Source organism: Pristiophorus japonicus, chromosome 5 (assembly GCF_044704955.1).
Source record: "Pristiophorus japonicus isolate sPriJap1 chromosome 5, sPriJap1.hap1, whole genome shotgun sequence".
NCBI classification, from domain to species: Eukaryota; Metazoa; Chordata; class Chondrichthyes; family Pristiophoridae; genus Pristiophorus; species Pristiophorus japonicus.
The window spans coordinates 229,747,779-229,761,257 of NC_091981.1; the positions used below are offsets into that span (position 1 = coordinate 229,747,779).

At 43.0% G+C, this 13,479-nt stretch overlaps 1 protein-coding gene across 1 annotated transcript in view; it reads left to right on the plus strand.

The window, feature by feature from the left end:
* Positions 1-12,022, plus strand: part of LOC139263975 (zinc transporter ZIP12-like) — an 80,906-nt gene extending 68,884 nt beyond the window's left edge. Inside the window, exon 12 of the mRNA XM_070880075.1 lies at positions 11,894-12,022. Within this exon, the coding sequence (XP_070736176.1) occupies positions 11,894-12,022 (129 nt within the window). The remainder of the gene's footprint in view (positions 1-11,893) is intronic.
* The last annotated feature ends 1,457 nt before the right edge of the window (positions 12,023-13,479 follow it).

Genomic DNA, 13,479 nt, shown 5'->3' on the forward strand with positions numbered 1-13,479 from the left:
ATTTATGTCACTATGGTCACACAATATGTACAGATACATAAGATATAATATATAGAGCTAACCGTGCATCACATTCATCATTGTGCCAATAGTGTTGCTCTAGAATGTGCCCTAATGATGTCCTGCATCACCTGACTACACTTCAAAAATATTCTATTGGTTGTAAAGCACTTTGGGGCATCCTGAGGTCATGAAAGGTGCTATATAAATGCAAATTTTTGTTTGGGAGTGGTACTTTGTTGATACAATGGACCCAAATGTCCAATAATACAAATGTAGGGCTATGTAGCTGTGTAGTGGAGACACTAATGCCCCTAGTAGAGGGGGCAATCTGCACCCAATTTTGCCTTATAATCTCCAGTCCCATTATGATTAGGCTGCAGGAAAACTTGGCCTGCAGCACCCTTGTTTTGGGGTTACAAAATTGGACACAGAGGTAGCTCTTAAAGGGCTACAGCTCACTGTAAAAGGAGAAGTTAGAAAGTGAAGATTGCAAATACAGGACTCGTTTGACATGTTCAGATATAGATTCCAGCATAATGACAGGTGTGACCAGAAAGCCATTGTGCCTGCATTATTAGGCCCTTTACAACATTTTCTTTCTCACCTCAATTATGCAGTATGTTCAGAACCACCAAAGATATACCCACCCTTGCCTCTTTGTATTATGCCACCACAAAGCAAACAGGCAAGAAAGATATTGGCATAGAAATTCTGGAGTGTCTATGGACCCAGGAAGGCATCAGAAAAGCCAGTTTTCAGCGCACAATGCGCATGCACTGAAAACTGGCTTTTCCGATTTGTCAAGCTCCCTTGACAGATCATCCGCACCTCGGGAGCGAGGACATTTGCAAGGGCAAGATTGCAGTATTTACTCTTGCGCCTGATAAAAGCAGGCATATGGTCTACTTTTACAGGCATAAGAGTCTTAAACCATAAAAAATAAAATTAAACATACACATTTTATTTTTAAAAACCCTGCCCACTATGTTAAATTTATTTTAAACCATAATTAAAAAAACTTTTTAAAAACTCGGGAAAAAAAAATTTCTCTAAGATATTTATTAACTTGATATTTCAATTAATTTTAATTATGTGAGGTGTGTTTTTTATTTTTTAATTGGTCTTATTGTGTTTGCTATTCATTGAGGAAAAAAAAACAATGAGAACTCATAGATATGAAGTTCCCATTGCTATTAATTGAGAATACTTTACCTGATTGGTTGAGCAGTCACACGTGACTGCACCTTCTGCGTGGGAACCTGGAAGACGGGAAGGGAATCCCACGTTCTCCCCACCGGAATCCCACATTCTTCCACAACCACCAGATACTTTCGGAAAAATTCTCCGGTCAGAATCAATTGCCCACGGGAAGCCTACGACTGGAATTTCAGGGCCAATGAAGAAAAGTGTTGGAGGGAGAAAAAACTCAAAAATTCAAAAATGAAGGTTTTCCCAGCAAAACAAATGAATTCATACAGCAAAATGCAGCCATAGAAACATAAAATATATATTTATAAATACACACAAATATTTACGAGTATTGTATTTCTAACTCTAAGATTTGTAGACTTTGCTTCTAATGCTTTTGTAGCTCTGAGTAAGCCTCAGATGTAATGTTTTATTTTTAGTTCATTTTCAGAGTGTCGGCATCATTGGCATGGCTGGCATTTATTGCCCATCCCTAATTGCGTTGAACAAGGTGGTGGTGAGCCTTCTTCTTGAACTGCTGGAGTCCAAGTGGTGAAGGTACTCCCATAATGCTGTTAGATAGGGAGTTCCTGATCTTTGACCCAGCGGCAATGAAGCAACAGTGATATATGTCCAGGTCAGAAGAGTGTACGACTTGGAGGTGAACTTGGAGCTAGTTCTGGAGCATAAGTTTACAGCCAGGGTGTGTAGGGACTTGTAGCCTTTGCTGTGTCCCATGCACTCTTGATGCCACATGAAGTGAATCGAATCGGCTGAAGACTGGCATTTGTCATGGTGGTGACTACAGGAGGAGGCCAATAAGGATCATCCACTTGGTACCTTTGCCTGGAGATGGTTGCAAATGCTTCAGCCTTGTCTTTTGTACTCACGTGCTGGATTCTGCCATTGTTGAGCATAGGAATATTCACCTCCCATTAGTTGCTTAATTATCCACCACCATTGACGACTGGAGGTGGCAGGGACCAATAGCTGTCAGATTCTTTAGTTCTGTCTGAAGCATGTATGTATTTCTGTGCTGTAGTTTTGCCAGGGTTGCATTATAAACGTTCTATCATTATAAACGTTCTGGATCTGATCGTTTACCTGCAGACTGTTCTTGATGAAGATCACTGAACAATTTGTTTCAGATTAGCTCGTAGACTCTAACTGCAAGCTGTCTGACCTTTGCCGATATAATCTTCACTGAAAAATGGTGAAGCAGGCAGGATAAAAGCATTGTTGATTTGCAAATTGTAGCCAGGCTAACAGTTAGTAGAGTGTTGAAAGAGTTTAGAAATCACATTATGTTTTTAACAGAATGAACATACTGTTCTTTCTATTAAAAACATATTTCAATTTGAAATACCTTGACACCAAATTTAAAAATGATCATTTTAATCCTTGGTTTATTATTTATGTAGGAGAATAACTTTTTATTCAAAGGTAAATAAATGTGTTGATCTCAATGCAAGGGTATGCTTTCCTTTGATTTTTTTATTTCTTACATTTTAAAAGTGCTTTATAAAATTTTATAAAGCACTAGTTCAGAATTCCCATCCCTTTCTTTTGGACCCGACCACTTCTTATTGTCCTACGGTATGAATTTAGCTTCTGGAAACTGAGATTTGAGAATATGGAATTTATGCTAAAGAGAAACTATAGCCTAAGATCCAAAAACTATTATTTCATACACAAGTCCCTCCTGCTGTATCTAATGCCTAAGGTTAAGATAAGACTACAATCACTAGGGTTGATTTTCACTTGGGAAAATCAGCAATAAAAGGGTGTTAAGGTCTTCAAATGGAGTTGGTAACCTATGGCTCAAGCACCCAAGGCTCTACCCCACTACTGGCCAAGAACGGAGAGGTGCTCATCAAGGACAGAGAGGCAGTCAGTGCCTGCTGGAAGGAGCACTTTGAGGATCTCCTCAACCGAGACTCTGTCTTCGACGTGAGTGTCCTTGACTCCAACCCACAGCATGCCACCTGCCACCATCTCAGCACAACCCTAGCCCAGCACAAGGTTGAAAAGGCCATCTAACAACGGAAGAAAAACAAGTCATCAGGAGCAGACGGAATCCACGGCGAAGCACTAAAACATGGAGGAGAAGCACTACTGGCGTGGATCCATGACCTCATGTCTCTTGTCTGGAAGGAGGAGATGATGCCAGGAGATCTCAGAGATGCTGTAATTGTGACCATCTTCAAGAAAGGTGATAAGTCCAACTGTGGTAACTACAGAGGAATCTCACTGCTGTCCACCATCGGGAAAGTCATCGCAAGAATCCCCCTCAATCGCTTTCTCCCTGTGGCTGAAGAGCTCCTCCCAGAGTCGCAATGTGGATTCCGCCCACTAAGGGGCACAATGAACATGATCTTCACTGCGCGGCAGATACAAGAGAAATGCAGGGAACAGCACCAACCCTTGTACATGGCCTTCTTTGACCTCACAAAAGCCTTCGTTACTGTCAACCGTGAGGGATTATGGAGAGTCCTCCTCAGATTTGGCTGCTCTCAAAAGTTTGTCACCATCCTCCGCCTGCTCCACGATGACATGCAAGCCATGATCCTGAAAAACAGATCCATCACAGACCCATTACACGTTCAGACCGGGGTCAAGCAGGGCTGTGTCATTGCACCAACGCTCTTCTCGATCTTCCTTGCTGCAATGCTCCATCTGACCCTTAGCAAGCTCCCCGCTGGAGTGGAGCTAAATCACAGGACAAATGGGAATCTGTTCAACCTCCTCCGCCTGTGGGCCTGATTCAAGGTCGTCCCATCCTCCATCATCGAATCACAGTATGCCAACGATGCCTGCATCTGCGCACACTCGGAGACCGAACTCCAAACCATCGTCAACACCTTCACCGAGGAATACAAGAGCATGGGCTTGACACTGAATATCCATAAGACAAAAGTCCTTTACCAACCTGCCCCCACCATACAGCACTGCCCCCCCCCCCCCGGTTATAAAGAACCACGACGAGGCCTTGGAGTACATGGTCCATTTTCCATACCTCGGGAGCCTACTGTCAACAAAGGCAGACATCGACGACGAGGTCCAGCATTGCCTTCAGTGTGTCAGTGAAGCCTTCGGTCGCCTGAGGAAGAGAGTGTTTGAAGACCAGGACCTCAAACCCTGCACCAAGCTCATGATCTATAGAGTGGTGGTGATACCCACCCTCCTATATGGCTCAGAGACATGGACTATGTACAGCAGGCACCTCAAAACACTCGAAGTATACCAACTCTGCCTTCGCAAGATCCTGCAAATCCATTGGCAGGATAGGTGCACCAACATCAATATTCTCGCTCAGGCCAACCAGCATCGAAGCATGGACCATGCTTGATCAGCTCCACATGGTCACATCGTCCACATGCCTGACACGAGACTCCCAAAGCAAGCGCTCTACTCAGAGCTCTAACACCGCAAGCCAGCCCCAGGTGGGCAGCGGAAACTCTTCAAGGACACCCTCAAAACCTCCCTGAAAAAATATAACATCCCCACTGACACCTGGGCATCCCTGGCCCAAAGTGAAGGAAAAGCATCTGGGAAGCGCTGAGCACCTCTGAGCCGAGAGCAAGCTGAAGCCAAGTGTCGACAGCGGAAGGAGCACACGGCAACCCAGGCACCGCACCCATCCATTCCTTCAACCACTGTCTGCCCCACATGTGACAGAGACTGTAGGTCCGTATTGGATTCCTCAGTCACCTGAGAACTCACTTTTAATGTGGAAGCAAGTGATCCTCGACTCTGATGGACTGCCTATGATGTTGGTAGCATTACCTCCCCATTAACCCTGATAATCAGCCTGCTCTAACTTTTACAGAGCCCTACCGCTGGATGGCCTGAGTGTCTGCCTGAAACAAGCAGTAGGCCTCTTGCCCATGCAATCAGGGTCCTAATAACATAGTTAGGACCCCGATTGTAATTTTAAAGGACACATAGCCAGAGCTTGAAATTTGAATGCTCCGCCCATGCATACTGGCGTTCTGATCAGGAAATAGCCAGAATCTCTGGATTACTACCCGAGCTACGAGCACATAAGATCAGAGTGGTAAACTCGTGGCTCAAAGACAGGTGTGGGAGAAATGGGTTTTGGCTCCTGTGGCACTGGCGCCAGTACTGGGCTAAGAGGGAGCTATTTGGTCGGGACGGACTTCACTTGGAACGTGCTGGGGCTAGCGGCCTGGTGAACCGAATAAAGTGGGCTGCAAAGAGAGCTTTAAAATAATTAGTGGGAGGAGGGTTCAGGTGAGCAGAAACATAAAAGCTCAAAGTACAAGGTGAAGGCAATAGAGCAGGGTAGTATTGGGGGAAACAAAAACCAGAGCGTGACAGGAAGGGGCAGAATCTACAAACATAAGAGTGTATCAGAAACTGGGGCCTTAGTAGGAGAAAATGGTAAGAAAACACAGTTAAAAGCTCTTTATCTGATTGCTCGCAGCATTCGTAACAAATTAGATGAGCTGTCAGCACAAATAGTTACAAATGGGTATGATCTGGTAGCCATAAAAGAGACGTGGTTGCAAGGTGACCAGGACTGGGAACTAAACATTCAGGGGTACTTGACAATTCGGAAGGACAAACAGAAAGGAAAAGGAGATGGGGTAGCCCTGTTGATAAAGGATGGAATCACTACAATAGTGAGAAACAACATTGCCTCAAATGATCAGGATGTTGAAACAGTTTGGGTGGAGATAAGGAATAATAAGGGAAAAAAGTCACTGGTGAGCGTAGTCTATAGGTCCCCTAACAGTAGCAACTCTGTTGGTCGGAGTATAAACCAAGAAATAGTGGGGGCTTGTAAAAAGGGAACAGCAATAATCATGGGTGATTTTAACCTCCATATTGATTGGACAAATCAAATTGGTCAGGGTAGCCTTGAGGAAGAGTTCATAGAGTGCATAAGGGACAGGTTCCTTGAGCAGTATGTAATGGAACCAACCAGGGGACAGGCGATCTTAGATCTGGTCCTGTGTAATGAGACAGGATTAATAAACAATCTCCTAGTAAAGGATCCCCTTGGAATGAGTGATCATAGCATGGTTGAATTTCAAATTCAGATGGAGGGAGAGAAAGTTGGATCTCAAACCAGCTTGCTAAGCTTAAATAAAGGAGACTACAAAGGTATGAGGGCAGAGTTGGCTAAAGTGGACTGGGAAAATAGATTAAAGTGTAGGACGGTTATGAACAGTGGCGTACATTTAAGGAGCTATTTCATAACTCTCAAGAAAAATATATTCCTGTGAGGAGGAAAGGGTATAAAATAAAAGATAGCCATCTGTGGCTAACTAAAGAAATAAAGACGGTATCCAATTAAAAACAAGGGCTTACAAAGTGGCCAAAACTAACGGGAGGACAGAAGATTGAGAAGCTTTTAAAAGCCAGCAAATGACAAAAAATGATTAAGAAAGGGAAGATAGACTATGAAAGTAAATGAGCATGAAATATAAAAACAGATAGCAAAAGCTTCTACAGTTATATAAAAAGAAAAAGAGTGGCTAAAGTAAATGTTGGTCCCTTAGAGGATGAAACCGGGGAATTAGTGATGGAGAACATGGAGATGACAGAAACTCTGAACAAATATTTTGTATCAGTCTTTACTGTAGAGAATACTAAAAATATGCTAACAGTGGATAGTCAAGGGGCTATAGGGGGGAGGAACTTAACACAATCACAATCACTAAGGAAGTGGTACTCAGTAAGATAATGGGATTAAAGGCAAATAAATCTCCTGGACCTGATGGCTTGTATTCTAGGGTCTTAAGAGAAGTAGCGGCAGGGGTAGTGGATGAATTGGTTGTAATTTACCAAAATTCCCTGGATTCTGGGAGGTCCCACCAGATTGGAAAATTGCAAATATTATGCCCCTATTTAAAAAAGGAAGCAGACAAAAAGCAGGAAACTGTAGACCAGTTAGCAAGACATCTGTGGTTGGGAAAATGTTGGCGTCCATTATTAAAGAAGCAGTAGCAGGACATTTGGAAAAGCATAATTCAGTCAGGCAGAGTCTGCATGGATTTATGAAGGGGTAGTCATGTTTGAATTTACTGGAATTCTTTGAGGATGTAACGAGCAGGGTGGATAAAGGGGAACCAGTGGATGTGGTGTATTTGGACTTCCAGAAGGCATTTGACAAGGTGCCACTTAAAGGTGACTGCACAAGATAAAAGTTCACGGGGTTGGGGGTAATATATTAGCATGGATAGAGGATTGGCTAACTAACAGAAAACAGAGAGTCGGGATAAATGGTTCAGTCTCGAGTTGGCAATCAGTTACTAGTGGGGTGCTGCAGGGATCAGTGCTGGGACCCCAACTATTTACAATCTATATTAACGACTTGGATGAAGGGACTGAGTGTAACGTAGCCAGGTTTGCTGATGATACAAAAATAGGAGGAAAAGCAATGTGTGAGGAGGACACAAAAAACCTGCAAAAGGACATAGACAGGGCAAAAATTTGGCAGATGGAGTATAATGTTGGAAAGTGAGAGGTTATGCACTTTGGCAGAAAAAATGGAAGAGCAAGTTATTATTTAATGGAGAAAAATTGCAAAGTGCTGCAGTACAACGAGACCTGGGTGTCCTAGTGCATGAAACATAAAAAGTTAGTATGCAGGTACAGCAAGTGATCAGGAAGGCCAATGGAATCTTGGCCTTTATTGCAAAATGGATGGAGTATAAAAGCAGGGAAGCCTTGCTACAGTTATGCAGGGTATTGGTGAAGCCACATCTGGAATACAGCAGTTTTGGTTTCCATATTTAAGAAAGGTATACTTGCTTTGGAGGCAGTTCAGAGAAGGTTCACTAGGTTGATTCCGGAGATGAGGGGGTTGACTTATGAGGAAAGTTTGAGTAGGTTGGGCCTCTACTCACTGGAGTTCAGAAGAATGAGAGGTGATCTTATCGAAACGTATAAGATTCTGAGGGGGCTTGACAAGGTGGATGCAGAGAGGATGTTTCCACTGATAGGGGATACTAGAACTAGGGGGGCATAATAGAATAAAGGGCCGCCCATTTAAAACTGAGATGAGGAGAAATTTCTTCTCTCAGAGGGTTGTAAATCTATTGAATTTGCTGCCTCAGAGAGCTGTGGAAGCTGGGACATTGAATAAATTTAAGACAGAGATAGACAGTTTCTTAACCGATAAGGGAATAAGGCGTTATGGAGAGCAGGCAGGGAAGTGGTCCTGAATCCATGATTGTATCAGCCATGATCATATTAAATGGCGGAGCAGGCTTGAAGGGTCATATGGCGTATTCCTGCTCCTATTTCTTATGTTCTTGTGTAAAAATGCTTAAAATTGATTTTTTTTGTTTGTAATTGGAAGGGGCAGGAGCGCTCCTCATGGCTCCATATAAGTACTGTGGGTTGATGCCTTGCCGACCTCAGCATCACATACCTCCCTCCCCCCACCCACCTATCCAAGCATCTACCTGCAGACCTCTGCTAGCCTGTTTAAATCATGTTGGATTTTTACACTCCAGCATAATCTAATTATGGGCACAGGAAATTTTCTGTGTAAATTTACATCAGCAATATTGGCGTAGGAATGGATGTAAATTCTGGCATAACTTTCCAATTATGTAGGTGCGGTTTAAGGGGGTTGGAAAGCTTTAGGCAGCAAATCTACCATTGTGCGCACTTATTTCAAATGCTGTACTCACCCCTATTACACTCTACCCCATCTTTCCGATAACCATTATTGTTCCCCCTTTTCACAGATGTCCTTACCCTTCTCAGCACTCTTTCTGACCCCACCATTCATATAAGCACTCACCCTCCCTCCTTGTCCCTACAGGTTCTGACATCAGGGAGTCACTCTTCCTCCCTGATGTGTTTCTCATTACAGAACCTGGCTCCAGCTCTTGACTGATGCTGCTGTTTCATTTCAGGAATAGATTGTGTTGGAGTTCCTGACATGACAAAGATCAGGAATTTCCACCCCCAACACCTGGGGAAGAAGTCCACTCCCAAAGCGAAGCATCAGGAGCTGGAATTACCAATGAGAGCAGAGTGGAGGATGATAACTCACAAATTACCTGGGGATGGTAACTCACAAATTACGTGGGGATGGTAACTCACAAGTTGAGAACGACTGTTCTGCACAACGTGAAGCCAGCCGCTCTAGGTCCCATTGAAGCTCTGCTGGATGAAGGAGTATTAAGTAGGGGATACAATAGTCCAACAAGATCTATTGTGGCTGCAAATTAGCTCATTGCTGCACAAACCCACACGGCAACAGCTAATTTGTTGCACCAAAGGGGAAAATGTACATATGTGTACAGTGCGTACTCCTGCCTGAGTCACTAAGAGTAGCCGATGAGTGGAGCAGGTCGAGAAGCACAGACATTTTAACATATAGAGATTGATTGATACCCAGAGCAAAGTAAGATTGACATGAGCAAGGAAGTTCAACATAGTCCAGAGACAGAGAGGCCTGAAGCTTCCTCAGCCGACATGAGACATTAATGAGCACACAGGGATTATAGAGCAGGGAGATATGGTCCTGGCTATACGTAGGTCTATGATTTGGTGTCTACTTTTCCTGCTTCTTTCCTTTTTTGTATTTACTTGATTCCTTCTCAAATGACATGAGAACAATTACTTTTGAAGAAAAAAAACGAGCACAACTTTGCTACAATCTGACTTAAGGGGAAAACTCTGAATCACAGGAAAAACTCTACACTGGCTGGAGTCATACCTAGCACAAAGGAAGATGGTTGTATTTGTTGGAGGTCAATCATCTCAACCCCAGGACATCACTGCAGGAGATCCTCAGAGCAGTGTCCTAGGCCCAACCATCTTCAGCTGCTTCATCAAAGACCTTCCCGCCATCATAATGTCAGAGTGGGGATGTTCGCTGATGATTACACAGTGTTCAGTTCCATTCGCAACCCCTCAGATAATGAAGCAGTCCTTGCCCACATGCAGCAAGACCTGGACGACATTCAGGCTTGGGCTGATAAGTGGCATGTAACATTCGCGCCACACAAGTGCCAGGCAATGATTATCTCAATCAAGTGAGAGTCTAACCAATGCCTCTGGACATTCAACGGCATTATCATTGCTGATTCCCCCACCATCAACATCTTGGAGATCATCATTGACCAGAAACTTAACTGGATCAGACACATAAATACTGTGGTAACAAGAGCAGGTCAGAGGCTGGGTATTGTGCGGTGAGTGTCTCACCTCCTGACTCCCGAAAGCCTTTCCACCATCTTCAAGGCACAAGTCAAGAATGTGATGGAATACTCTCCACTTGCCTGGATGATTGCAGCTCCAACAACACTCAAGAAGCTCAACACCATCCAGGACAAAGCAGCCCACTTGATAGTTTAAGGTGGTGGATGGGGTGCCATTCACTCCCTCCATCACCAGCGTACCGTGGCTGCAGTGTGTACCATCTACAAGATGCACTGCAGTAACTCGCCAAGGCTTCTTTGGCAGCAACTCCCAAACCCGCAACTTCTACCATTTAGAAGGACCAGGGCAGCATGTGCATGGGAACACCACCACCTCCAAGTTTCCCTCCAAGTCACACACCATCCTGACTTGGAAGTATATTGGCGTTCCTTCATCACCGCTGGGTCAAAATCCTGGAATTCCCTCCCTAACAGCACTGTGGGAGTATTTCACCACATGGACTGCAGCGGTTCAAGAAGGCGGCTCATCACTATCTTCTCAAGGACAATTAGGGATGGGCAATAATTGCCAGCGGCGCCCACATCTCATGAACAAATTTTTTAAAAATATATAGAAAGTGCTCATCTCTCGCCCTCTGGGGCAGAGGAAATTATTTGTCTTTTATTAATAAGATTGATTATTAACATCAGCTGACACACATTTCATCATTGTTGTGACCTGTAAATTGTGTGTGTGTTATAACCTGGACATAAATGTGAAAGAAATGCAGCTTAAATCCAGGCGAAAGGTAGGGTTGATATCAATTCTTTCAACAACATTAACAATTTTATTGTTTGCCTCCAACTAACGATTTATCAGTTGCCAATGATGTGGTATGGCAATGCAATATTAGCACCATCTAATGGTACTCTTTGGCTATGGTAAGTCTACTATTTCCACTAATAACATCTGAACCTTTCTCCTAATAATCATCAAACTAATGAAAGCTAAAACTAACCACAATGCTGTAAGTAAGACAAAATGAACTCTGAAAATCTTTAAGAAATACTCTTTATACTGCAAGCCGCTACCTTGTGGTACTTATTTAATGCCATTGTATCAATAATAAATGTATTATTTAATTCAAAAATATTCCATTTGAAACGCAGCTGATCCAGGGCCTGCCCCAAATTCCTGCCGCCACACAGTTGAAAATGCTAACTTCTGCCCTCCCCCAACCCAGCGATTTTTTGGCCAAACTTTGTTTTTTGGATCAGGCAAGCTAGAATGAATTGTGGTATGTAAGAGACTTTAAGGTGGAAGGAAACAAGTTGTTCAAAAAGTTACTACAAAGTTTGACCAAGTGTCAAAACACTGTGTCTTGGTATGATGGAAAATAGATTTGTGCTGTCTGGGGGAGGCAAGAGACTGGTTACAGACTATCAGTTGCCGGGCACAGCTCACCTTTTCGTCTTTCAGGCTGAGAAACAATGCATGGCATCAGGGCAGCACAGACTTTTCATCATGACTACAATAGTATTAAGAAGTTAACTATATTTTGTTTCAACAGCTTCCTGAGATGGCACATGTGCAAACAACACAGCCCTGGTTGATGTTCATCTTTCAGAACATTGGATTGCTTCTGGGTTGGGCTTCCCTACTGCTTCTTGCCCTATTTGAACACAGACTTATTATATAAATTCATCTCAAGTACTGTGCACTGCAAGAGATGAAAGCCGCCCAGAACATTTACTAAAATTTCATATAATGCACAGTGCTTTTGAAACTAAAAATTGTTCTTAGAGACACTGGAAGCTACAATCAGGAAAGGCGTATGTACAAATGATCACTAATATTTATAGTTAGTTTGCAATTGTTTTTCATGAACATTTTAACTACACAAATCTGAAGTCGATTTACTGAGAAATTAACCGTATTTTTGATAAATCTGTTCATTAACAATTATTCCATTTATTATAAATACAAGAGGAAAATCATATTTGAACCAAAACAATTTAAGTACAATTTTTAGAATTAGTTTGCTACCAAAAATAATAGTGAGTAAGATTTTGATATGTATCTGTACCTTTTTAAAATTTTACTTTTATATCAATTTCTCATTCCGATAATTATCTCAATACATATGTTCGACTAATCGTGTTAGTCTGAGAAATGTTATTAAAACTTCATTCTTACTTTTACTGTTAAATTACAATATAGTATATTTGTCTAAGTCTAGATTTTCCACCTCCTGGAAATAAAAGTACACTTATCTCTTTACATCAACATGCAGGGGGTAATTTTTCAAATATGCGTTGGTGTGAAGAATTTTACCTACTGCCAATGTGCACCAGAAAATCACAAGCAGTGCACCTGCCATTTTCCGATATGTGCTGGCAATAGACAAGGCTCCTCATGCAAGTACTCAGAGAATTACCCAGTAAATCTATCACCACATTCTCCATATTTATATTATATTATAATTCTTGGGGAAATTTTAACCCTACAGAAACTAGGCAGGGATGGGGGGGACAAGGGGGGTGGGGGTGCAGTTAAACTGGAGAGGGGAAATTAATTGTTCACTCCCGGTCTGACCGAGAGCAATTTTAAATTGCAGGCAGCAAGGGCACCCGTCCCAAGCCGGTGGGGTCCTCTTAAAATATGTGTATGATGTCATCGGGGCCCCCTCTGCTATGTTAACCTGAAGCCTGAAGCAGTGGTGGCTTCCCCACCAGACCAAACCTGCTGGGAACAGCAGCCAGGGTCAAAAAATGGCCCGGCAAATTAAGTTTTAAAAATTCTAACAGCCTCATCTCATTAACATGGCACTGTCCAACTCAAAGTGACTGAGAAGTCGGTGAGAAGTGGCTGCCTAGCCATTAAAATCAGGTGGCAGGAGGCTGCTGCCGGGGACTAAAAGGAACGGACACCGACACTAAGTTAAGTGGTCAAGAGTGGGTTTGGAAAGAGATCACAGTCGGGGACAGAGAGGAAGACAGTCCCAGGGCAGGAGAGACCAAAGGTTTCCTTGTTTGGGCCTGGTGACAGAACTCCTACTCACCTGGCCCATAAGGAAAATACAAACAATTAAAAATAACTGGCTGGGCCTCTTCTGGCCCTAGATCTACTTCCTGACTGGCTTGGTTTGGCAGCGAA